The sequence below is a fragment of the Xiphias gladius genome, chromosome 11, assembly GCF_016859285.1.
Source record: "Xiphias gladius isolate SHS-SW01 ecotype Sanya breed wild chromosome 11, ASM1685928v1, whole genome shotgun sequence".
Classification (NCBI taxonomy): domain Eukaryota; kingdom Metazoa; phylum Chordata; class Actinopteri; order Istiophoriformes; family Xiphiidae; genus Xiphias; species Xiphias gladius.
The window spans coordinates 19,252,802-19,275,916 of record NC_053410.1 but is presented as its reverse complement, the minus strand read 5'-3'; the positions used below and the strand labels follow the sequence as shown (position 1 = coordinate 19,275,916).

Below are 23,115 nucleotides of genomic sequence, written 5' to 3'. Positions count from 1 at the left end.
TCTTCTCCAAAAACAAAGCGAAAATGACATGAAAGGCAAACTGGTGGTTTGCTGGTGGTTTTCCACAAAATGTTATTAAGGGAGACGGGGATGCCCGTTGGTATATGCCCTTTAGTTTATATTTACTGAAAGCAGTATGCGTTTGGATGTGTGAGTCTTTTAGATTGAGCCAAACTGTGTAGTTTTGCACAGGGGGAGAGAGAGAGAGCGAGCTTCATTAATAAAAGGAGGTCCCAGAAGCCACATGAGAGCCTGCTGGCCTGCTCTCCTGTAAATCATGAGGGGACTCCCATGCTGCTCTGAGGCTGAGCACAAGACTGAGGCTAATTCATTTTTATTAGCTGCCTCCAAGATGGTAGGATGGAGCTGAAGCAGAGAATGCCTGTGGATCATTAAGCTGTTTAAGCAACATAGCCTGGTAACGTGTTTCTGTGTTAACATGTGCGGCCTGCCAGGCAGAATGACATTTAGCATCTCTCCCTGTCAATGTGCAAGTCTCTTGTTGTGTCTCTGATTTTCTCCCGGTGCCTGTGATTGTTCTCTTAGGAGTGAAAGCGGAGTCCACCATGATGTGTCAGTTTGCAGTGGTGGCTGATGGGCCCCGGCGTGGTGTGCTGCTGTTCCCCGAGATCTGCACGATGGAGCTGCAGCTTCTCGCTACCAGCTCCCCAGACCTGGAGGTTCTGAATCATGTGTTTCACAGTTTGCTGGACGCAGTGCATGCCAACGGCCGCAACGCTGCTTTGCTCTATGACCAGGTCAGACTGATAACTTATATCTCTTTTGTACTACTCTTAACTGCCTCAACAGTCTAAATTTGTCTTACTTTTCTCCTCAACTGTGCTGTAAGGAATATTACTAACCCCGTGTTCCGGTCCTCACAGGGAGGAGTGAAAACCATTCTGTCCGGCTTTCACAACATCCTCAGCCAAGCAGACCCCTCCTTTACAGGTTTGCTATTTGTCCTGGCTTATTTTTGGCTTATCTGACATTGTAGGAAATTGTCCATGTGTGACATCTTAGGAAAAAAACCTGGGCATTCTCATTTTGCTGTGCTCCTTAAATCCCCCCCCCCTCCTGCTGCTGACATTTCGACTGGGTCTTCAGAGTTCAAATGTTCAAAATTTATGTTTATCTCATTTGGCATTATAAGATATTGTCTTTTGCCAAATATAAGGGGAAAAAATGGATGTACCCTGTTTGCAGTGTTGGTGAGCTTTTTTCATGCCTCTGATTGATTGATTTGATTGGTTTCTCATGGATAATACATAAAATACAGTATGGCTGATATTTATAATTCTTGGAACAATTCGTACACAATCCTCAGACCTTATCATTTGGATTTTAGTATACTGTATTCACTCCAATCTGTGTCTGATGTGCTTGTCTGTGGCCTTTTTGTTTTTCTTTACCAGAGATATTTCTCACTGATAGGAAAAGCAGGCAGTGATGATGTTTTGTGTTTTTGTCTGTGGTGTTCTGGTGCATGCCCAAGTGCATGAAAACTGTATACATAATATTCTCTTCATTGGTCTACATTCAGATTGTCAGACTGTGCTAGTGGAGCTGCTGGTTGCCATGGTGAGCCAGCGAATCACAGCGGAGGAACTGGCTCTATTGATTCGCCTCCTCCTGGAGAAGACCCCACCCACTGTAAATAGCAAACCCTATCAGTCACTAAACAATGCACTGTTACGTTACATTCAGGATGTTGACACTGATAGCTTATGTTCACAGTGTCTGCACATTCATTTCCAAAGCAGGAACAAGAACTTATTTGTTAGACATATTTCCTCTCACACTCCCTTCTCAATTCTAGGTTCTTTAAAACTCTTTAAAACACATAATGCTCCCCTGGCTTCACTTCATTACGTCTGCCAAGGAGGTTGTGTTTTTGGCCAGTGTCTGTTTATTTTTCAGCAGGATTACACGAAAAGTACTGAACCGATTTGCACCAAACCTGTTAAATTTTGGGGCAGATCTTGATCAGTTACAATGAATTTGAATTTTTTTTTCTCTGAAGTCTGGTGTATGTTGTTTGACATTGGAACTAGAATGACACTCTTCTGGGTGTCATTCCAGTTCCATATATAATGTACACCAGTGTGCGCGGAACAGATGTGATCCTTCAACCAATTACCACAGGTCTGTGTTTAATTGGTATCCGGCAGCAGACATCATCAATAACCTGTTTCCAAGGAATAATTTTTCCATATGGTTTATTTTTAACCATGTGAATGTAATGACATGTGACCTGTGTTTTCCTTCCATGAAAATGAGACACATCAGTGACTGCAGTGGCCACATATGATTGTGTACTGCCAACCAGGTTTTTCTGTTTTAGAAACAGTGTTTTATGCTGCATTCTGTATTATTTATGGCTATTTATTGCTCCTTTTTCAAGACTCACAGGGATATTACAGGTTTTAATGCTGCACTAGTTTAGATGGATCACACAGTTACAGCAATTAAACTGCTCAGTAATGTGTGGATATGATTTTTCTTCATTTTACTTTGTTTAGGAAGTTAAGAAAAACTTAATGAAACAATTATATATATGCAGAGTCAACATATCTCTGTCAAGTGTTTTCTTTATCAAATCTATAATGATAAACTGTTCTTCTCATTGGCAATTTACTTTCTTATCTGCCAGGAGATTTTACTGAAGGGCATCCTACAAGTTGTGGAAGCCAATGTGAATATTGAACCTCTTCACTTCCTGACCTTTCCAATAAACCTTGGGGCTTCAGCACCAGGTGGGGTATCCCCTGGCTCAAGGCAGAATGGTGCTGCTGGGGGGAAAAGTGTTGGTTTGCTCTGGAAGGGCAAACTATCCCCTGGGCGCAGAGAGGGGGATACTGAATACCGACCAAGCCACCTCTGTTCCTCCCCCTGGCACATCGCTCCTCTACACTTGCCCCTAGTAGGGCAGAACTGCTGGCCCCACATGGCCAGTGGCTTCAGCGCCTCTATGTGGCTGAGGGTGGCAGAGCAGGTGGAGAAGGATGCAGACAAAGACAAGGGTGAGAAACAGATAGATAAATAGATACACAGACCGATAAACATGAAGTGGTTCTGAGATTCTCCTCCCATTGTTTTCCAGAAGAGAGTAACCCTCCTGCAGCTGAGTCACACCATGGTTCCTCTCAGGCTGGGAAAAGATTAGTAGAAAAAGGCCTCATTCATATTCTGTCCATGGGCTCCAAGGCACTGATGCTTCAAGTGTGGGCAAACTTCTCTACAGGCTCTCTCACATTCAGGTGAGCTCCATTGTACTACAGCCTCAAAGATGCGAGTGAAGAAGGGGGTACAACTCCTTAAGTATTCAGAGTTTATTAACCTTGAAGCATTGTAATATGCTGTTCACTCAGAATTTGTATAGACCCAAACGATGAGATAAAAGCAGGGCTGCTGGCGCAGGCAGACTCTGGTGAGGGACTGCTCAGGCCCGGTCAGTGGCAGCACCTCGGCCTCACTTATACCCAGCAGCCAGAGGGCAAGAAGAACATCCATGGCCGTGTCGTTGTTTGGGTGTGTGGCATCAGGTGAGGAACATGTGTAATAGCAACAGTAAGAAACTGGCAATTTGTTTTTAAATCTGGTAAATTAGTGAACATTAACTTCAAATTAAAACTTCACTTCTCTCTAGGAATTGTGAGGTTTCGTTAGACTACACCATTCCCAGAAAAACAAGTTTGTCATCTGACAGCAACAAAACCTTTTGCATGTTGGGCCACTGTATGCCATCCTGTGAGGAGCTATTGAAGCAGGTTGGACGCTGGAGCATGGGCACTGTGCTTCTGTTCAATGGTAGGACTCCTGTTAACTCCTGTCTTGTTCATCTGACTGGAATTATGTGTCCATAAACTCTTACTTAACAGTTAATCCCAGTCAGACACTCATCATCTTACATTATATGCATATGTGTTATCTGTTTTAATCATTTATAGAATTTATCTGTCCTCTCTCGGCTCCCTTGTAGTACATTGATTACCACCTTCTCTCTTATAAATAGTATATACTGTACATAAATGGTTTGTGGTGCAGTTATATTTCAAAAGTGTATCCAGTCTGGTAGCTGTAAAAGGCTGTGGCTGGTGTGATGTGTGGCATTCTGTAGATTCTCAGCATTCTCTCGGGAGGCTTAATGACTACATCTCTTGTCGCCTCTAATTGACTGTGAATGGCCTGCGTCGAGATGATACCAACCTGTGAACCCAATTGATGTCTTTACACAAGCTTTAGCCTCTATGCTGTCGTTGGAATATAGGTAGCAGCTTCTTTTGGAAAAGAAGGACCACATATTCATGAATCCAAGAAATAAAACATCAAGGTGCACCATGGTGCCTCAAGGGTTTCACTTTGCATCACTTCACATGTTATTACTTTATGGATTATTGATGGAATAATATAAATCATTTATTCATGGGGTTGATTCAGGGTCCATTTGGAATTTCTCATAATTCACTTTTCCAGCTTCCTAATAAAAGATATATCCAAAATGCCAAGATATTCCTTAACAACAGAAGGACTCTAGACAATTGAAAAGAATAATATAAAACATATTTATATTTTCAGGCTTTTGTAATGTTTTTTTATTCTACCTATATGTTGTCTGTGTATTTCAGGGTCTAGAATAGGATCTGAGGAGGCCTTCTACCTGTACACCAGCGGGCCTGACCTCACCTCGATCATGCCCTGCAGATATGGCAAGCCCAGTGGGACATTTTCCAAGTTTGTCACTCAGGAAGGGCTTAAGTGCGAGCATGTACGGGAGATTCTGATGAAGAACAAGGACGTGGACACAACAGCGTTGGTTGTATGTCACAACACAAAACGTGCACTCATAAAATATGAAATCAAATAGACAAAGAAATGTTTTACTGTCAGTGTTGTTTCATCTGTTTGCCAATTTCTGTTAAAATGCGGATTGACACAGCTGTTAAACCCCGTAATTGTACTTTGTGATTCAAGTGCTCTGTAAGCAAATCCCTCATATGTCTCATTTATTGTTTCATTTCACGGTGTATGAGTAATGGGCTGTTCCAATTAGTTGTCATTAATGATACTGCACGGTCGGAAGTAATTTTTCCCCAATGATAATAGCTGCAGCTATTTCAGTGAGACTGAAAATAGTTTTTCTCCCATTAAATGGTAATGGCTTTGTTGATAATAGCTCTGCTGATAAAAAAAGAAAAGAAAGGAGTGAGACAAGAAGAATGAATGATTTCCCCTCCACATCTTTATAACTTCTCTTATACTCTAACAGAGTCTAAGCCCAGGTGTTAATCCATGCTAGAGGCTAGTTGGGCTACTTATTTAAACAAAATGATCTACTATATACCTAATATTATAAATCATTTGAAGTTCCAAGATGACAATTAATTGTGTGCATTGTGTTTCTGCACAGGAGAGCTTGGCAGTAGTGTACGCCCCCAGCAGCCCCAGAGTCTACACTATTTATGAGCCCGTAATCAGACTAAAGGGTCAGGCTAAAACGGTGGTTACCCAGCGGCCCTTCAGCTCCAAAGAGGTGCAGAGCGTTTCCCTGGAGCCCAGCGCTCTCAGGGTTCTGCTCCCCACTGAAACCCAAGGCCTGCAGAGCGTCCTGCACAAGATCGGAGGAACAGGAAATTTTGTCTTCCTCTTTGCACAGGTGGGATGATCCATATCTTGAATAAAGCTGTAGAGTCAGAGATCAGGATTCCCAGTTGTCGTTATATTTATGGAATTTATGGAATGCTGTGAAATTTACACAGAGATAGTCCAGACAGGAAAAGTGAGTTTGATTTTTTTTTTTTTTTTTTTTTAATTCAAGAGCATAAGTTCTAATTTCAATTATATCAAATTATTATAGGACACCCATTTACTTGTAAACTGTCATCAAATTGCTTCATATAGATGTATATAGAGCTACAAAAAATCTGCACTGCAAGAAAATAAATGTATTTCTAGAAGTCTTTTTGAATGAATCACCTCTTGTTTGTGTTTGAACTGTGTTATAAGCTACACTTTTCATCCTGTTCTGAAAATATGACTAAAATAAATATGTCAATGTCTACCAGTGCAGGATGAGGAAAGTTATATTAGTGTTACTGCACTTGTCAGTTGGTACCATAGAGCAATGTCAGTTTTAAAGACAAAGTTTGATAATTTTGTGAGAACATAATTACTGTAGCAGGAATAGTGTGAAATAGTATAAGAAGCAACACATAAATGCATCTGCAAACCTAAATGTTAACGTTCACATATTTGGTTCAGTTGTTTTTGTCCTCTGTTTTTCTTCTCATCCCTCATCTCTGGCTCCACGGCATCCAGACGGTGGAGCTGAGTGACTGTGAGAAGACCCAGGCTCTGGCCCTGCGGGTGCTGCTGTCTCTGTCCAAGTTTAACCAACACCGCATCCATGAAATGGACTGTTACCATGGTTACTCTATGATCCACCAGGTCCTCATAAAGTCCAAATGCATCGTGGGATATCATATGCTGAAAGTGAGTCACACCTTGAACTCTTTGCTTACTTCTGTCCCCACAACCTTTGCTGATCTGTACGGTAAAACATATTCACCAGCACTTGTTTTCACCATGAATCTGATCCAGCCCAACACTCTGGATCCCCCTGAGCCGGTGTTGGTGACCCTGCTATTACTTGATCCTCTGGCTGTGTCTGTAATTGAACTGTGTGATGGCTGCATGCTGAAATGGCTTCTGTCTGACTTGATGAAACACTGAGCTCCTGCAGTCACACAGCACCTCTGATTGCCTTTGTCACTTTAGGCTTCCAAATATTGAATTGTATAACAAAGAATTGCACTGATTAGTGTATCCCACTCATAATCATTCTTATGAGTTATCAGTTGTTGTTATTTTTACTTTCACTTTTCTATTTATACTATTTAAAACTCTCTCTCTTAAAACTCTATTTAAAATAATACATTTAATTGAATAATTACTTTTAGTGGACTAAAACTCAATTCACTTGACAATATTTTAAACAACTGTCCATAAGACTGCAAGCTTTTATCTTACTTCATACTACTGGAGACCCAAAAGACTGCAAGATTTATGACCACTGCATTGAAGTTGGTCACAAATGATAGACTTTGATCAATACAAACAGGGCTGCTCTGGAAGTAAATGGCATTGGTTTTGACAGAGTGATAAAAAAAATTTCATGGAGAATTTATTGATTTTCCTCCTGTCTGGGGTTCTACACTGTAAGGTTGTTTCTGGAGATATGGTGATTATCAATATGTTGAGGCATGTATCTGTTTAGAGTGAACAGCACTCTGGAAATTATTGTAGAAACACTGTACAAGTGGCTGTATTTCTGATGTAGTGCCCATATTGTGTCTCTGTAGACTCTGCTGGATGGATGTTGCAGTGGACCCATCCTCATCCTGGGGGACGACGGGCAGTTTCGCTTGGACACCGAGTCCATTGCTGTGGTGCAGGATATCAGGCTTCTCTCAGATGTCCTTTTGGACTGGAAAATCTGGGCCAAGGCTGAGGTAAACACATCACTCAGTCTAGATTGGTGATTATTATAAACTAAAATAAAGACAACAAATATAGTGTTAAATAACATAGCCATAAAGCCAAATACGAACAAAAGCTATAAACTGCTACTCTGCAAAGGTAAAATTTCAACTAATGTTTGTCTAAGATCTGGTAATTTGTTGCTTTCTATTGAGACATGAAAATACAGTAATACACAAAAATAATAAAAGAAAATACTACTGCAGTTTCAGCCACTTTTATCCCCTACAGTAAATGTACGGGTGTCATTACTGATTTTTCTTGCTTCTCCCATGGTCTTCAAATTCCTAATAAAGGACAAAAAGCTTAAAACGTTAGCATCTAATGATGAGCTAGTAATAAATTCATACACACTTGGAGTTACTCTGGGTTCCAGGTTCATCCATTCAATTTTCACCATGTTTCTTCAAAGAAAAAGATGTCCTGTATTTAAAAGCAGTACATTTGTTAAAACTAATTTTCACTTAGATTTTATGTCCTGATAAACCCAAAAGTTTGGGGAGGAAACACAGATGGACTGTTAAATATATAGTTTGGCTAGGTAAACAATAAATTGTTAAACTGAAGTGTTTGCACTGCAAATAGTATTTTTCATGTCTGCCAAATTTTAATATATTAAAAAAAATAAACACTGATAAAATCAAATAAGCAAAAATAATGAGTCCTGTAAGTTTTGCATTCCGTGCAGCACTTTGATGAGGATTGATAGTATGCTCAACCCCACCATCAGAAGATGAAGAACCATGTCTGTGTCTCCGTTGTTATGCACTGTTTGTGTTGTTTCTGTCAGTGTGGAGTGTGGGAAACCCTGCTTGCTGCCTTAGAGATCCTCATCAGGGTGCACCACCCTCATCAGGTCTTCAACATCCGGCAGTTCCTCAAGGCTGAGGTAGTGAATCGTTTCCTGCTCACCTGCCAAGTGTTACAGGTAGGTCACTGTCACAAAGCTGCTGTTACGATACCCTTCCTCTTTTCAGAGACTATTACTAACAGAATTGTGTTTGTCTTAAGGAGCATCGGGACGAGCATCTGACTGCCATCCCACAGGAAGTCTGTCTTTCATTTGTCAAAATCATCCAAGAGGTACTCGGGTCACCTCCGGACATGGACCTGTTCAGACTTATCTACAACTTCCTGCTGGCTGTTCACCCACCTACCAACACCTACGTCTGCCACACTCCCTCTAGCTTCTATTTCTCACTACACATAGGTGAGGAAGCAGTGAAGTTGAAAGCAGCACCTCTGTATTAAATTTCCATTAATTTAATGAACTGAGTTCATTTGATGTCTCTGTTTGTCAGATGGGAAGCTGTACCAGGAGAAGGTGCAATCCATTATGTACCTGAGACACTCCAACAGTGGAGGAAAGTCTGCAAGCAGCTCTGTGGTGTCGCTCTCCCCGACTATCTTCACTGATGCTCCCCACGAAGGTACAGCTGCTTCAGTACAGTATATTAAACTGACCTCAAAGCACTCCCTGCATCCAACACAGTAAAGATACAGTAATTAAATACAAAGCCTTGGTTTGTTGCTCAGGATGACATTATAAATGGAAAGATTACCAGAGCTTCTAAGAGTGCGTGTGCCTCTAACAAGGAAAATTTGTTTATAACATGTTTAGTGTTTTTTCAGCCCTATTTTCTCTCTGTGATGAATTACAGTCACCAGAGTTTGATTTTAAGTACCTAATGTAAAGACCATTACTCCTGGGAAAAGTGTGATGCATATGCATGAGCATTAGGTCATTATGTGTGTTTGTGACCCCCCCAAATCTTCCTCCACTTTTTACGTAAAAAAAAAAAAATTAATCTAACTGCTGCTCAAAATAGAAGTTCTTAGAGAACCCTTTTTTTTTTTTAATGTATCCTATATACAGTATCTTTCTAACTATGCCTTTTTCATCTTTTATCTGAGTTTTTATTGTTCTCAGTTTTACAATTAATTGGCTGTGATAACTTGCAACAATGCAATGAGATGAAATTCAAAAATATAACAATTGACATTTCCTGCACTTACCCTGTTTACACGAGATACTTGTTTTTCTGCCTCAGTAAAATTAAATGTAAAATTTTGTCAATAAACAGCCATGCTTCTGCTCTGCCACATCATGTTATTCATCCCTTCAGAGGTTTATCAAAATTGCTATTGGCACTGCAAGTGTTGTACAATGGGCCTGCATACAAATAGGCCCTTTGCAGCCATCAGTTATAAAGTAAAATAATTAATTAATTTATTATTATTATTATTATTATTATTATTATTATTATTATTATTATTATTAATTCAGCGCTGAATCATTTTGTTGTGTTTTCCAGGCCATCTCCATGCTCCTTCCCCTGAACATGGAGGTGATGATCAGTCGTTACGCCCACCTAGTCTGGCACCATCTCCGTACTCCTCCCCCCTGCTGACACCTCGACTCAGAAACAGTAGCTCAAACGAGGCAGGTGAAGGTGATGGGGTCTCCCTAAACACTCAGCAAGCTCGGGGCAGCACGGAAACACTCAAGAAGGGCGGAGGTGACGAGCAGCTCCTAAGCAGCTGTGAATCAGCCAAAACAATCTGTGACTCTAAGGACCTAGGAGAGGGAGGAGCCCAGCGCACTCCTTCTATCAGCGTGGAGGAGGAGCGGGACGAGGCGGCAGAGGTGGACAGCCTGGCAGAGGGAAGCGTGGGGGTGGCAGAGTCTGAGGACAGGTTTGACTGGGCCAGTGATGAGGCGCCGCGCCGCCCTGACAGTCTGAAAGGCATCCAGTCCTTCCAGAGGAGCCACAGCAACCTGGCCAGTCTGGGCCTGGCCTTCCCAGCTCCAAACGGCTCGTTGTCAATTAGCCGCTGGCCCAGTGCGGCTGACCGAGGCTCCATGCCTGAAGACTGGGAGAGCTACAATTACTCTCCTGGCTATGATAGGGCCCACAGCAAGACTGAGTCCAATGACAGGTATGCTGCCATAGTACCCTTTAATATGGCATGCTTGTTTGATTGTCCGATATAGTACTGCTGTGTGTCAAGAAAATACGCTCAGGATGTTTTAACTGAACACTCTATATCATCACTAATGATTATTAATTAAGTCAGCCCATACCAAAAACCAAACCTTAGCTAACAGACTGACAGTGAGCACTAACCTTCTCTTTTCAACATTTTATCTAATTGTATGTCCTTGTGGGTTTTATTGTTTTACATAACACCAAAATAGATAAATACCTCAACCACAGGTTTTCTTTGAAGAAGTCCTTTTTAGGGATTTGCATAATTTTCATCCTCCTTAATTCTGAAAATGATTTGCACTTTAGTGACATTTTCAGTTTATTTCTTCCTGCCAGCTGCTGGCTTAAGGTGATTGGAAATTAAAAAAGAGATTTGTGTATTGTAATCCTTCTTTCTCAAAAGTCAACCTTTTTTTTTTTTTATTAGACACGAAGTGAGCTGTCTGACAGTAAGAGATCTGCTTGGATTGTTGATGAATTTAAAGCAGTCCAGAAAACTTTCAAGGAAAAAAGTAATGGATTTAATCCAAAATTATGGCAGGTGTTTGTTATATTTTCGGATTTTGTAAACAAAAAGGGCACTAATATCAATTAATATTGTACAAAATTTAACATTGGAACCTAAAATAGTATTAGAATATAATGTAGATATTTTCTTAATATGTCAGTTTGAGACTTTTTGCTAATTATTCATTCACAGTAATTCAGCACTGAAGTCTAAGCTGTGTGTTTCGCAGGTCCAGTACTGAGGACTGCCTGGTGCTGATCTGCTGCGGACTCTATGATCTTCTGAGGGGTGTCTTGCTGCTGTTGCCTGATCTCATGCTTGAGGAAGTGATGGACAAACTCATCCAGCCAGAGGCCCTCATTGTCCTGGTCAACCACTCATCTCCTCTCATCCAGCAAGGAGTCATGAAGGTTATTCCAGTACCCTCTTTGATGAGTCTCTCATACTGTAAAGCAGGTCGATAGTCGACTGATTCAGCACCAGGAGTCACGTTTTACTGAACTAATGTTGTCACTACGGTGTTACCCAGTGTAGGATGTTTTTGCTCATTACCATTCACAGTTAAACATTTGTCACATTACATGTCTGTTTTACATTTTATGCTTTTAGCAAACACTTTTCTCTCAAACTCGCTCACAGCGAGAGAAACTGTCGTGCAAGATTAATGTCAGACTTTTATAGAAAGTCTAGAAGAAACTGTGTACCCAAGTGCATGAAGTCAAATAACCATAAACTTGCAAAAGGCTGAACAGCCAGAAAAAAATACATACTACAGTTTTTGTTAAACATTTTTCTATTCTCTTGTGCCCTTTTAATGATTACATCAGCGATGAGTGTGAACTACAAAAAATGCTGAACAGAGCATATTTAAAACAAGAGAAGTTGGATGAGAATCTAAGCAACCTCTTCTTTGCTGAGTGTTAAAAGTGTACTGTTGTAATCTCATATTATTCTCGCCCCTCTCTCCAAGCTGTTGGATGCCTATTTCACCCGAGCCGTCAAGGAGCAGAAGGAGAAATTCCTGAAGAACCATGGCTTCTCACTGCTGGCCAACCAGCTGTACATCCACCAGGGCAGCCAGGGGCTCCTCGAATGCTTCCTGGAGATGCTATTTGGACGGCCGGTCGGCCTAGAGGAAGAGTGAGTCCAGGAACAATATGCTGGTCAAGCCATAATGTCTTGTGCACCATAGGCTGAGTGTTTTATCTTTAATTATGCATAGGATTATGTACTGTATGAATAACTGTGTTTGATGCACACACATTTGTGTACATTCTACCATTATTTTTCTTTTCTGTATTGCTTTCCAGTCTGGACCTGGAGGAAATGGAAAATATCTCACCCTTTAGAAAACGCTGTATTATCCCAGTGCTGGGTCTTATTGAGAACTCCCTGTACGAGAACTCCTTGGTGCACAACATCCTGTGTATGCTGTTGCAGCTCCTCAACGCCTGCCCTAAGCTGGCAGACATCCTGCTAGACCACGGGCTGCTCTACGTGCTCTTTAACACCCTCTCTACCCTCAATGGCATGGAGAACGGGTACGGCTGCCAGAACAGAGGATGATTCATTCAAACACCACCAAGGATTCATGGGTTTTGTCTTGAGCCTTTGAGCCATGAATTAAATCATTAATCCTCTCACTGTTCATTGATCTGGCATATACGAGTGGGACTCACTTCCTCTGCTTCGTGTTTTCTTGTTTTTCTTGTCCTCCCTCTGCAGTATTCCCCTGAATGACTACAAGCTCCTGGTGTGTGACATCCAGCAGCTGTTAGTAGCTGTGACTATCCACTCCTGCAGCTCTTCAGGGTCCCAGTACTTTCGCATCATTGAAGACCTCATTACCTTGTTGGGTTTCATGCAGACCAGCAAGATGCGTCGCACACATGGTGAGGACTGGATTCCTGAAATTCTATACACATGCAAAATACATCAGTGTTTTCATCTTCTATGCACTGCAGTTCTGCATGATATCAAGCTGTCAACTTCTGCTGTAGAAAGAAACTGGGCTGTCACATCATTATCTACAACTGCAGAGTGGAAACTCATTTCAGAAAAAATATAACTTGAGAACTATCTCACATCTCCATCTTCCCACTAAATGTTTTTCTTTCATTTGTCCCTAAATTTGCTCTCTGAAAAATATTTCCTCAATCTCTTCCCCATCAGCGCTTATTTCTTTACAGTTTTTTTTTTTTTAATCTGATATAATCACTATGTGATCACAAAAACATTACAAAGGCATTATGGCTCTGTACATGGCACCCTTTACTTTTGGTTGTTTGTCATTTCAGTAATTATGCTCTACTGTATTATTGGCACCAATAAAGTAAATTGCTATATATGGCCACCTTTTCTGTTCTGTTTGTGGACATGTTTAACTGATAAAAATTTAAAATCAGCAGATGAAAACATATTTAGCAGCGTCAGTAGTTTTGTTAGGGACCCCATAAAATGAGAAAATCTTACTACAGCTCTCGGGGTTGTGCGAATGCAGAAACTGTTGAACCTCTCAGCAAATTGCCAGTCCATGACGCACATCACAATGATACGATGAACAGAATATTAAGAGAGAAGTATGAAAAAATCAGTGTATGCGACAAGTCCTACTTCTACATAACGAAGTTCATTGTCTCTATTTTTACCCAGAGATGGCAGTGGCTTTGCAGTTCCGCGTCCTTCAGTCAGCCGTAGAATTTATAAAGACGACAGCCAATCAGGAACCACAGAAGCTGAGCAGCTCTGTTAATGCACCAAACTCTCCCCATCATGCCATCTATCAGAAGCGCAAGAGCATCGCAGGTGAGTGTTCAAAAGTGATCCAACAGTGGAAATCTTATCTGCAGTTTTTGTCATCCTGAGTTTCGAGGTAGAACTGACAACTGAATGTTTTAAAGCATTTCACTGCTCCACTCTCACCTGTCTCTTTATTGATCCTCTCCTCATCCCGATCTGAAGGTTCCATTGCCATGAAAGACTCCATTATCCCTCGTATCCCCAGACAGCACTACTGCTCCTATGGTCAGATCCCCCTGTCCCCTCCCTTCAGCTTCCTGTCTCAGGACTCCCCCCTCCCCTCCCCTTCAGGAGCTCCATCCTACATGCTCCACTGTGACGCAGGTAGCTGGGACTGCGGTCCACAACGGAGAACATCCTCCCTGTCATGGGGCATGTCTCCCACTTTTGCAGTGAACTCACCCTTTCCCCCCAACTCACCTTGGGGGTTAATTTGCCCAGTACCCTCATGTGCTACTGGTGGCTTTGTGTGTGCATGATTGAATGCTTAACTAAATCAGTGTTAAGCATTTCAGCACAGATGGCATTTTGATCAGTGAATCTTTATAATTTTCTCTGTGTTCAATAATATATGAGGCATTTGCATAAACTTATTCTGAACTTGAAAGGAAAAAGCATGTGTGCTTTTACATAAAAATGGCATACTATCATGAGCGCCCAGTTTTTGTTCTCACAACTGAGCTCATACCAATATTTTGCTTGTAGGCCGCCGTCGGTTCTCTCTTGCCCAGACTGACTCCCTCCTGATGCGGATGCGCTCTGTAGCCAGCGATGAGCTTAACCAAATGATGCAGAGGAGGATGAGCCAGGAAAACCCCATTCGTGCCAGCGAGACTGAGTTCGTCCAACGGCTGCAGAGGCTTGTGGTTCTTGCTGTCAACAGACTCATTTACCTCGGTAAAAAAAACTTCTCCCACATATCTACTCTAATCATCTCCATTTTCTCCTTCACCTTACATGAGATCACGGAAACCTGCTGTCTAATCCTGGTTCTGTTTGAATGTGTCTCTCATTTCAGATGTGAGTCAGGATTTATTTGACCTGCTGAATATTCCGGACTCCCCAGACCAACAGCTTTTCACACCAGATCCAGGTGATCAACCACATGATGAGAGTGGCTCCACCTCTGTCCCACACTCTCCTACTCCCTTCACCCTGCCAACTGCCAGCAAGAAGAGCTTTCAAAAAGATATCCTCAAACTCATGATGGATGGGATCAAAATTAGCCTGGTAGGACAAAAGTCACTGAGAAGCTTTTTTTTTTTTTTTTTTTAGCTGTAAAGAGATAATTGGATTGCAATATTGTGAGACTGTATGTTGATGGTTGTGATCTCACAGGGCAGCACGGGTCGGGGAGGAGCCCCACATCAGCAGTGGCGTAGGATCCTATGGTCATGTCGGGACACTTTTCGGGTTCAGATCGGCCGCCTGCTGGTGCACACACTCAGCCCTGCGCTTCCCCTGTCTGACAGGAAGGAGGTGCTGGATTTTGTGTTTGATCCCAGACATTTGGATATCCTCAAGGAGAGCCTCAGCCCCGGTCTAGAGGTGAGCATGAAGGACATGCATCATTAAAATCCATTTGTCACCTTACACGTCACCTCCACAGCACTTAGTATCATACCCCAAAATGATATAATTCCAGTCATTCTTACCTACAAAGTGTAGCTCCAAATCTTTTTTTTTTTTTTTTTTTTTTTTTTTTTTCTTCAGGGGAAAGTGTGAGTGAGTGTACAGTATATTAGCTTTTTGTGTTATTTTCACTCCTACTGACAAGTTTTCCAGGAGTTGTCAGGCCTTGGTTCTAACTCCGACAGATGTTTTCATGCTCTTCATCAGCCCCCTTTCTTTGTCACTCTTTCACTCTGCATCCTCCTCTTAGACTTTACTGAAGGTCAGCTAGCCGTATAAGACTTGCTTCCTGTCCATCCCTGTATGTGACTTGCTTCAGACACAATGAAATTTTAACTTGTGCCTTCTTTTACTCTCCCTCTCTCTTTCACTCAGCACGGACCAAAGCTGTCGCTGTACCTGTACGAAATGCTGCACGATCACAAGGACGGCCTCACCAAAGATGAGCAGAATGCTGCAGGTGTATTCATGACCTCGCTCAAACTTTGTGGCCATCGCTGCATCCCACCCAACGCTCCACACAAACAAGACTTGCTCAGGGCCATTAAAGAGGTAAGTCCTACAAAGACAGCCATTGATAAAGGGACGGAAAACAGCTTCTAAGCATTTTTAATAAAACATATGAAATAGCAACTTTGTGCAGGTGGATCCACAAATGCTAAGCACAACCTGTCAAGTTTTCTTAGACAGAAAAATAGATGCTAAGAACTTATTTACTTATATCTTTATTCACGCAGGAAAAATTCAAGTATGAGGCCGAGGAGAAAACAAGCAAAGGGGCGTGGGAAAAGAAAATGGCAAACACTCAGCGGAAGTGAGTCTGGGCTCTTTATCTGATGTGAAATTGATGTTCAGTACAAGAAAATAGTGGTAAGAATCATGTTCTTGTTCCACTCTTCTATTCACTCCATTCTCTGTCATTCCTCTGCAGTCTTATCCAGAGGCTTGATGGAAAGTCCAAGGACATTTCCAAGATTGCTGCTGATATCACTCAGAATGTGTCTCTTCGGCAAGGCATGGAGAGAAAGAAAGTCATCCAGCACATCAGGGGACTCTATAAGACTGACCTCAGCGCCAGCCGCCACTGGCAGGAGCTGGTGCAACAACTCACGCATGACCGGTGGGCATGGAAATGTATTTCTCTCTCGGGCTTTCGCAATATCGGAAAGGGCAATAATTAAATCGTTACTGTAAAGATGATTATTTTTGTCCTACTTATTTTCTGGTAATTTTCTCATTTAAAAAACTGTACGAAAATGACATTATAATGTGAAACACTTTGGCTGCAGTTTGTTTAAATAAATAAACTTGAATAAAATAAAAGATACTCTCAGACATGCAGAGTACCAGAATACCGTAGAGGAAAGTACAATTCGTAAAACAAGCAAATCAAGCAAACATTTTGATCGATACATTTTTAAATCCATATCTTGTAAGGCAGGGCTGTGAGCAGGATTTTAGAACAAAACTAAGAGTCTACAGCCACGATAGTAGCCCTGCTGGGCTGTACTAACACACAGCTTACAGCTAAATTTAAACATCAGCATGGAAACATGCTCACGATTGACACTACTAAAACGCTGCAATTTATCAAGGTATACCATCTTTGTTTAGCATGTTAGCATTTGCTACTTAGCACTAAAATTTTGACCTGCTGGTTGCATTCGATGAAAAGTTAATGGGTCATAAAAGTTATTATAAGTAAAATGTGTATGATAATTGAACCGCTGAAATAAAAATGTGGTAAATTTTATTTTCCGACACAATTAGCTAAATACTGTTTCAGTAGTTGACTAAAAAAATCTGAACTAGGCTTAAAAAAACTCACCATCTGAAATTTATGTGAAATTGTAGAATATAAACTTCACAGATTAAGCCCCCCAGTTTAGTAAAAGATTACTGAAGTCGTGACATCTCAAAGGTAGCTACAGCCCTGCAGTCAGGTTTCTTCTGTATTGATATGAGTAGACAAAGCATTTGAGAAACTGTAATGGGCTGTTTCAGCGCGGTGTGGTACGACCAGACATCCTACCCAACGTCCTGGCAGCTGGACTCCACTGAAGGGCCGAACCGGGAGCGACGGCGGCTACAGAGATGCTACCTCACCATCCCCAACAAATACCTGCTCAAAGACAGACGCAAGCCTGAAGGTGGATACATGCTTTGTGGCAAAATTCTGTCTAGTACTAGTGTGTTTGTCTCCCTTAATCTGACTTTCATGTCTTATTTAGACACAGTGAAGCCAGCACTGTCCTTCCTGTTTGAGGATAAGACTCACTCCTCCTTCTCCTCCACTGTCAAAGACAAAGCCACCAGCGAGCTCATCAGGTATAACTTTTTCTCTCTCTGTTTCGCTGCCTGTGTGTAAGGCTTTAGTAAACATCATATTCGTCTCAGGAAGCCAGGAAAATCTGGAGATGGCACATAAATGTCTAATCGATTTGTTCTACATCGCGAGATGTCTATGCTTTATTCAGATGATGTATTTCTTGTATGAGAAATGTCTTTCTGTCCTTAGGTTCACTAGACGGTGCATCAGCGTCGCCCCCTCCAGAGAGACAGTGGGGGAGCTACTTCTGGGTAAGTCACTGACCATCGCTCACAGCTGCTCCCTACATAATATACTCAGCCGGTCAATAGGCACAAAGTGCTCTCTCTGAGGAACTACAGAGTATTGCTCTGCCCTCACACACAAGTGTTGGTTAGTTATTCAGTGGGGATAGGCTTTTGTTTGTCTCTCTGTACACCATATCTGCCTCATTCTGCGCTGTCTCACAGGAAAGTCTGGGATGTACTTTGTGGAGGACAACGCTGCTGATGCTCATGACAACCAGGTAAAGCCCGACTTTACTGTCCAGGTTTATTGTCTGCCAGAGGGGTGGCACTGCACTATGTGAGTCTGCCTGACAGCTCAACACCAGATGTGTTTTTGTATTTGGACAGAGCCTTCATGGGGAGACTGAGGCACCTTCTTTTTCCTGGACATACGAAGAGATCAAGGAGGTGCACAAGCGCTGGTGGCAGCTAAGAGACAACGCTGTGGAGATATTCCTCACCAATGGCAGGACCTTGCTGTTAGCCTTTGACAACACCAAGGTGAGGCAAAAACACAAGTCAAAGAGAACTCAAATGTAGGAAGCTACATTGTTAGTAGAAGGTTGGGTATTCAAGTAAGAAATGCTGAAATTAATGCTTACATTGCTCGTGCCTGGCATACAGTAGATCTACTAGCGTATTTACTTGAACTATTTCATTTAATTATCGCAAAGAACTGACTTGGCTTGTCATCCGTAACTAGACAACCCAGCAGATCACAACAGAAAAATTCAGTCCACGTTTCATTTGAATATTGAAATGTAGTCAAACATAGATGGACTGTGATTAAAAATGACAAGATGAAAGAGCCCAGTGATGCTCAAAGAAAAAAGATGTATGAATAGACAAAATCATGCAGCTTGAAAAAAAAAAAAAAAAAATTGCTGTGAGAGTTAATTGTTGAATTGCCTTTTTGCTGTTCTGTCCCTGAGGCCCGGTGTAGTACTCTGTGCGAGGAATCAGTCACGATAATAGGATAGAGTACCATCATAATCTGTGACAAAATAACTGTTATTTTACACTACTTTCATTTGAATACTGAAAGAATGTTACAGTATGGTAGGACAACTGACTTTTAAGCAAATCGAGTCGGTATTTGCGATGCAGAAAAGTCAATCCGTTGTCCTCAGATTATCCATGGACCTGCAGAAACCTCACCCGGATTAATGGGCAGGAAGTGTCCTGTGTGTTTGCTTCAAGTTTAGACTGATATGTTTTGGTTTTTGGTACAAACATTCATGTCCACCTCAGGATGAATTGTAATCACTTTAGTGATCCTCTTACTTCTCATCTAGAGCCATCATCAGGTCAAAATTTTAATTTGTCTAATACTTTGGTTTATAACCAAAGACCTGCAGTTGAACTTTTTGTTTATCACTAATTAGAAAATATGAGCATGTTAACATGCTAAGGTGAGAGGGTGAACATGGTAACGTGATATCTGCTTAACATCAGCGTGTTGGCTGTGGACTGTAGTCTGTTTGTTTTTGGCCATTTTGTGCGTTCATTATGTCTGGCTTGTTTTGTTGGAAAATGTTGAGCTTTTGGATGAATTCAACTAAAACTCAAGATTAATTGATGTATTTTTTGAGGATTAGCAATTCCCTTAAGGCACCAGGCACATTTTTTCAGTGGTACAGAATACTGAGAGACACAACAGGTTGTATTCATCCAACTGATAATCAGATTATATTTGCAAGTTTGTACTTTTTCCATGTTTCCTTCCAGTCCTGACACTAGTGTTGGAAATAATCTCATGGTTCTCTGTGTTCCCGCCTTAGTTCCGTGACGACGTCTACCACAACATTCTGACCTCTGATCTGCCCAACCTGCTGGAGCACGGGAACATCACAGCACTCACACAGCTGTGGGGCTCGGGTCAGATCTCTAACTTTGAGTACCTCACACATCTCAACAAGCACGCAGGCCGCTCCTTCAATGACCTCATGCAGTACCCCGTGTTCCCCTTTATCCTGCGAGATTACACCAGTGAGACGATGGACCTGCAGGACCCAAACATCTACAGGTCAGTGCTGGATGGTTAATCTGTTAATGGGTTTTCAAAGGCATTTGAGGTTATGATATACCGTGTCATAGAGTGTCATAGAGATTGGTCTTCAGCATTGTAATGCGCATTTGTACCTCCTCTGTCATTGATGCATTAGATATTACGTCTTTTTAAGTGTACTGCTGTCAGATATTTTTAATAAGTGTTCTTCATGTTTTGCTAGAGTTATCCCAAACAATTATGATAAATCAGGGCAGACATTGTAAATTGATATATTGTGTTATTTTTTGATGAACTAAATGGCAGATAAGGTCTCTCTGATGTCAGGACTCATGACAGGAAAATAATTTATAATAAACTTTTGTCATTCGTCACTGTTGAAAATCATGGTTCATCGCTGCTTTGCTTCCATTTTTGTCGTTGTGCAGGAATTTGAGCAAACCCATTGCAGTCCAGTCAAAAGAAAAAGAGGATCGTTACGTGGATAATTACAGGGTAAGGCCCTGTTGTACATTTTTTAGCATGTGTTACATTGAGCACGTTTACTGGATGTTTCAGGAAGAAAACACATTGACGTGTGTGTTTGTTGTGCAGTACTTGGAGGAGGAGTACAAGAAGGGCATTCGTGAGGACGATCCCATGCCTCCTGTCCAGCCTTACCACTATGGCTCACACTACTCCAACAGCGGCACTGTGCTGCACTTCCTGGTCCGAATGCCCCCGTTCACCAAGATGTTCCTTGCATACCAGGGTGAGTCACGCATTAGTGCTGAATAAAAGACCAAAAAAACACAATAAAATTGGGAGTCTCCAGCTGCATTATCTATTACAGTATTTGTAGCTTCAACCAGCACCGTAAATGTCGATTGACTGACAGTCTGTGGCTCTTAAACAGCAGATAATTATCATACAGCTCCAAAAAGCTTTTAGCAGCTCTGAGTGCCTACTGTCTGCATTACATCGACAGCTCCACCTTAGTTGGTGCTGAGGCTTTTAGTACTGAAATGCTGGACTTGAGCAGCATGTTACTGTAGCTGCGTTGCCTCACAAGTATTAGCCATGAAAGGTTACTTCATCTCTATTATCTGATCAACTCCTCTCCCTTCCCCTTCTCTTTGCTATTTCTTCCGTTTGTGTTCATTCTTTTTTCATACATTCGTCTCTCTCCTCTGATCCTCCGAGGCATCTTTTTGTGTGATCTTAAATGTATTCAGCAAGCGTGGTGTCTAAGGTCATGAAAGGGGATCTTTTCAATCAGTGAGTTGAATCTGTAATTAGATTGTCTTTGGCCTTATTCAGACCAGAGCTTTGATATCCCGGACCGGACGTTTCACTCTATGAACACCACGTGGCGACTGTCCTCCTACGAGTCCATGACTGATGTGAAAGAGCTCATCCCAGAGTTTTTCTATCTCCCAGAATTTCTGGTCAATAGAGAGGGTAATTATTTTTCCACCTTCTTTTATACCTGCCTTTTATTCCTGCATACATTTTTCATGGCTTCTCATAAATTAAAAAAAGTAACCTTTTTTTTTTTTATTTTTTTGCCTGGACAGGTTTTGATTTTGGGGTTCGTCAGAACGGCGAGAGGGTGAATCATGTGAATTTGCCGCCCTGGGCTCGCAATGACCCGCGTCTGTTCATCCTTATCCACCGACAGGCGCTAGAGTCCGACCAGGTCTCCCAGACGCTGTGCCAGTGGATCGACCTGGTGTTCGGGCTCAAGCAGAAAGGCAAAGCTGCTGTACAGGCCATCAATGTCTTCCACCCAGCTGTAAGAAGCTGCTAATTATCACATTTGCTTTCCCAGTTATTGGGAAAATATTTGCGTTGTTGTTGCTAGTTGCTGTTGCTTACATCAGTTTCATATCACTTTTCAAAGACATATTTTGGCATGGACGTTTCGGCTGTAGAAGACCCAGTGCAGCGAAGGGCCCTAGAGACAATGATCAAGACATACGGACAGACGCCCAGGCAGCTCTTCAACGCTTCTCATATTAGTAAGGCCGGCCCAAAACTCACAATGGAGGGGGAGCTGCCAGCAGCCATGGGACTCCTGGTTCAGCTGGCCTTCAGAGAAACCAGGGAACAGGCCAAGGAAATAGTGTGCCCGGTAATCTACTCTGTGGTGGAGGTGGTGACTCTGGTAGCCTGCTGTCCACAGATGAAGCCATAACTTAATGCATCGTCCATGAAATGATCTGCTGCTCACCTGGCAATTTCCTCTGTCTCCCTAACAGAGCCCACTGCCGTGGATCAAAGGTCTGAAGTGGGGTGAGTACGTGGGCTCACCCTCTTCTCCAGACCCAGTGGTGTGCTTCAGCCAGCCGCACGGGGAGAGGTTTGGATCCCTGCTGGCTCTGCCAACGCGGGCCATCTGTGGGCTGTCGCGCAAGTTCTGCCTCATGATGATTTACAGCAAGGAGCAGGGTAAAAGCCCACCACTTAGTCACAAGTCAGAGTGGATGTACAGGATGTTTTGCCCAAGGTCCTGCACACACCATTAATTTTGTGTTCTCTCCTCCTTAGGTGTTCGGAGCATGCACAGTACAGACATCCAGTGGTCGGCCATCTTGAGCTGGGGCTACGCAGACAACATATTGAGACTGAAAAGCAAACAGAGCGAGCCACCTATCAACTTTATTCAGTGTTCACAACTTCATCAGGTAAACAGCTCAGAAAAATCCAGGGCGCCCGTTAGTGAAATTAAATACTGGTCTCTCTTTCGTGGTAGACAAATCTACACTGAGGATTAACCAATAAGATCTCAGCTTTCTCATTCATTCTGTCCAACCGTGCGTCTCCCTCTCCTCCAGGTGACCAGCTGCGCCTGGGTGCCTGATGGCTGCCAGCTATTTACAGGTAGCAAGTGTGGAGTCATCACCGCCTACAGCAACCGCTTCACCAGTACCACGGTGGGTTGCCATGGCGACGTCCCCCTCTAACCTCCCGCCTCCACATCAGTTCCCAATCCACCCACCCACCTCACATTACCCCCACCCTCCTCTCCCCCTCAGCTTCACCATGCTCAAATGCTCAGCTTC

The 23,115-nt window shown here is 42.3% G+C and overlaps 1 protein-coding gene across 2 annotated transcripts in view; it reads left to right on the top strand.

Annotated features, from left to right (window-relative positions):
- lyst (lysosomal trafficking regulator) overlaps window positions 1-23,115 on the top strand; it is a 54,278-nt gene that overhangs the window by 29,728 nt on the left and 1,435 nt on the right. Inside the window, exons 9-49 of one of the 2 annotated variants that reach the window (XM_040138987.1) lie at window positions 547-758; window positions 885-951; window positions 1,544-1,653; window positions 2,654-3,023; window positions 3,104-3,260; window positions 3,372-3,545; window positions 3,650-3,810; window positions 4,629-4,819; window positions 5,411-5,656; window positions 6,319-6,492; window positions 7,362-7,511; window positions 8,330-8,467; window positions 8,551-8,749; window positions 8,841-8,969; window positions 9,855-10,479; window positions 11,267-11,447; window positions 12,008-12,177; window positions 12,348-12,578; window positions 12,763-12,929; window positions 13,690-13,842; window positions 13,999-14,160; window positions 14,542-14,733; window positions 14,855-15,066; window positions 15,175-15,384; window positions 15,844-16,020; window positions 16,206-16,282; window positions 16,400-16,588; window positions 17,473-17,618; window positions 17,700-17,796; window positions 17,987-18,048; window positions 18,247-18,302; window positions 18,412-18,564; window positions 19,845-20,089; window positions 20,500-20,566; window positions 20,666-20,822; window positions 21,371-21,511; window positions 21,628-21,845; window positions 21,954-22,184; window positions 22,312-22,501; window positions 22,601-22,737; window positions 22,888-22,986. In XM_040138987.1, coding sequence (XP_039994921.1) covers window positions 547-758; window positions 885-951; window positions 1,544-1,653; window positions 2,654-3,023; window positions 3,104-3,260; window positions 3,372-3,545; window positions 3,650-3,810; window positions 4,629-4,819; window positions 5,411-5,656; window positions 6,319-6,492; window positions 7,362-7,511; window positions 8,330-8,467; window positions 8,551-8,749; window positions 8,841-8,969; window positions 9,855-10,479; window positions 11,267-11,447; window positions 12,008-12,177; window positions 12,348-12,578; window positions 12,763-12,929; window positions 13,690-13,842; window positions 13,999-14,160; window positions 14,542-14,733; window positions 14,855-15,066; window positions 15,175-15,384; window positions 15,844-16,020; window positions 16,206-16,282; window positions 16,400-16,588; window positions 17,473-17,618; window positions 17,700-17,796; window positions 17,987-18,048; window positions 18,247-18,302; window positions 18,412-18,564; window positions 19,845-20,089; window positions 20,500-20,566; window positions 20,666-20,822; window positions 21,371-21,511; window positions 21,628-21,845; window positions 21,954-22,184; window positions 22,312-22,501; window positions 22,601-22,737; window positions 22,888-22,986 — 7,223 coding nt within the window. The remainder of the gene's footprint in view (window positions 1-546; window positions 759-884; window positions 952-1,543; window positions 1,654-2,653; window positions 3,024-3,103; window positions 3,261-3,371; window positions 3,546-3,649; window positions 3,811-4,628; window positions 4,820-5,410; window positions 5,657-6,318; window positions 6,493-7,361; window positions 7,512-8,329; window positions 8,468-8,550; window positions 8,750-8,840; window positions 8,970-9,854; window positions 10,480-11,266; window positions 11,448-12,007; window positions 12,178-12,347; window positions 12,579-12,762; window positions 12,930-13,689; window positions 13,843-13,998; window positions 14,161-14,541; window positions 14,734-14,854; window positions 15,067-15,174; window positions 15,385-15,843; window positions 16,021-16,205; window positions 16,283-16,399; window positions 16,589-17,472; window positions 17,619-17,699; window positions 17,797-17,986; window positions 18,049-18,246; window positions 18,303-18,411; window positions 18,565-19,844; window positions 20,090-20,499; window positions 20,567-20,665; window positions 20,823-21,370; window positions 21,512-21,627; window positions 21,846-21,953; window positions 22,185-22,311; window positions 22,502-22,600; window positions 22,738-22,887; window positions 22,987-23,115) is intronic. The other variant, XM_040138988.1, reaches the window with a different exon arrangement.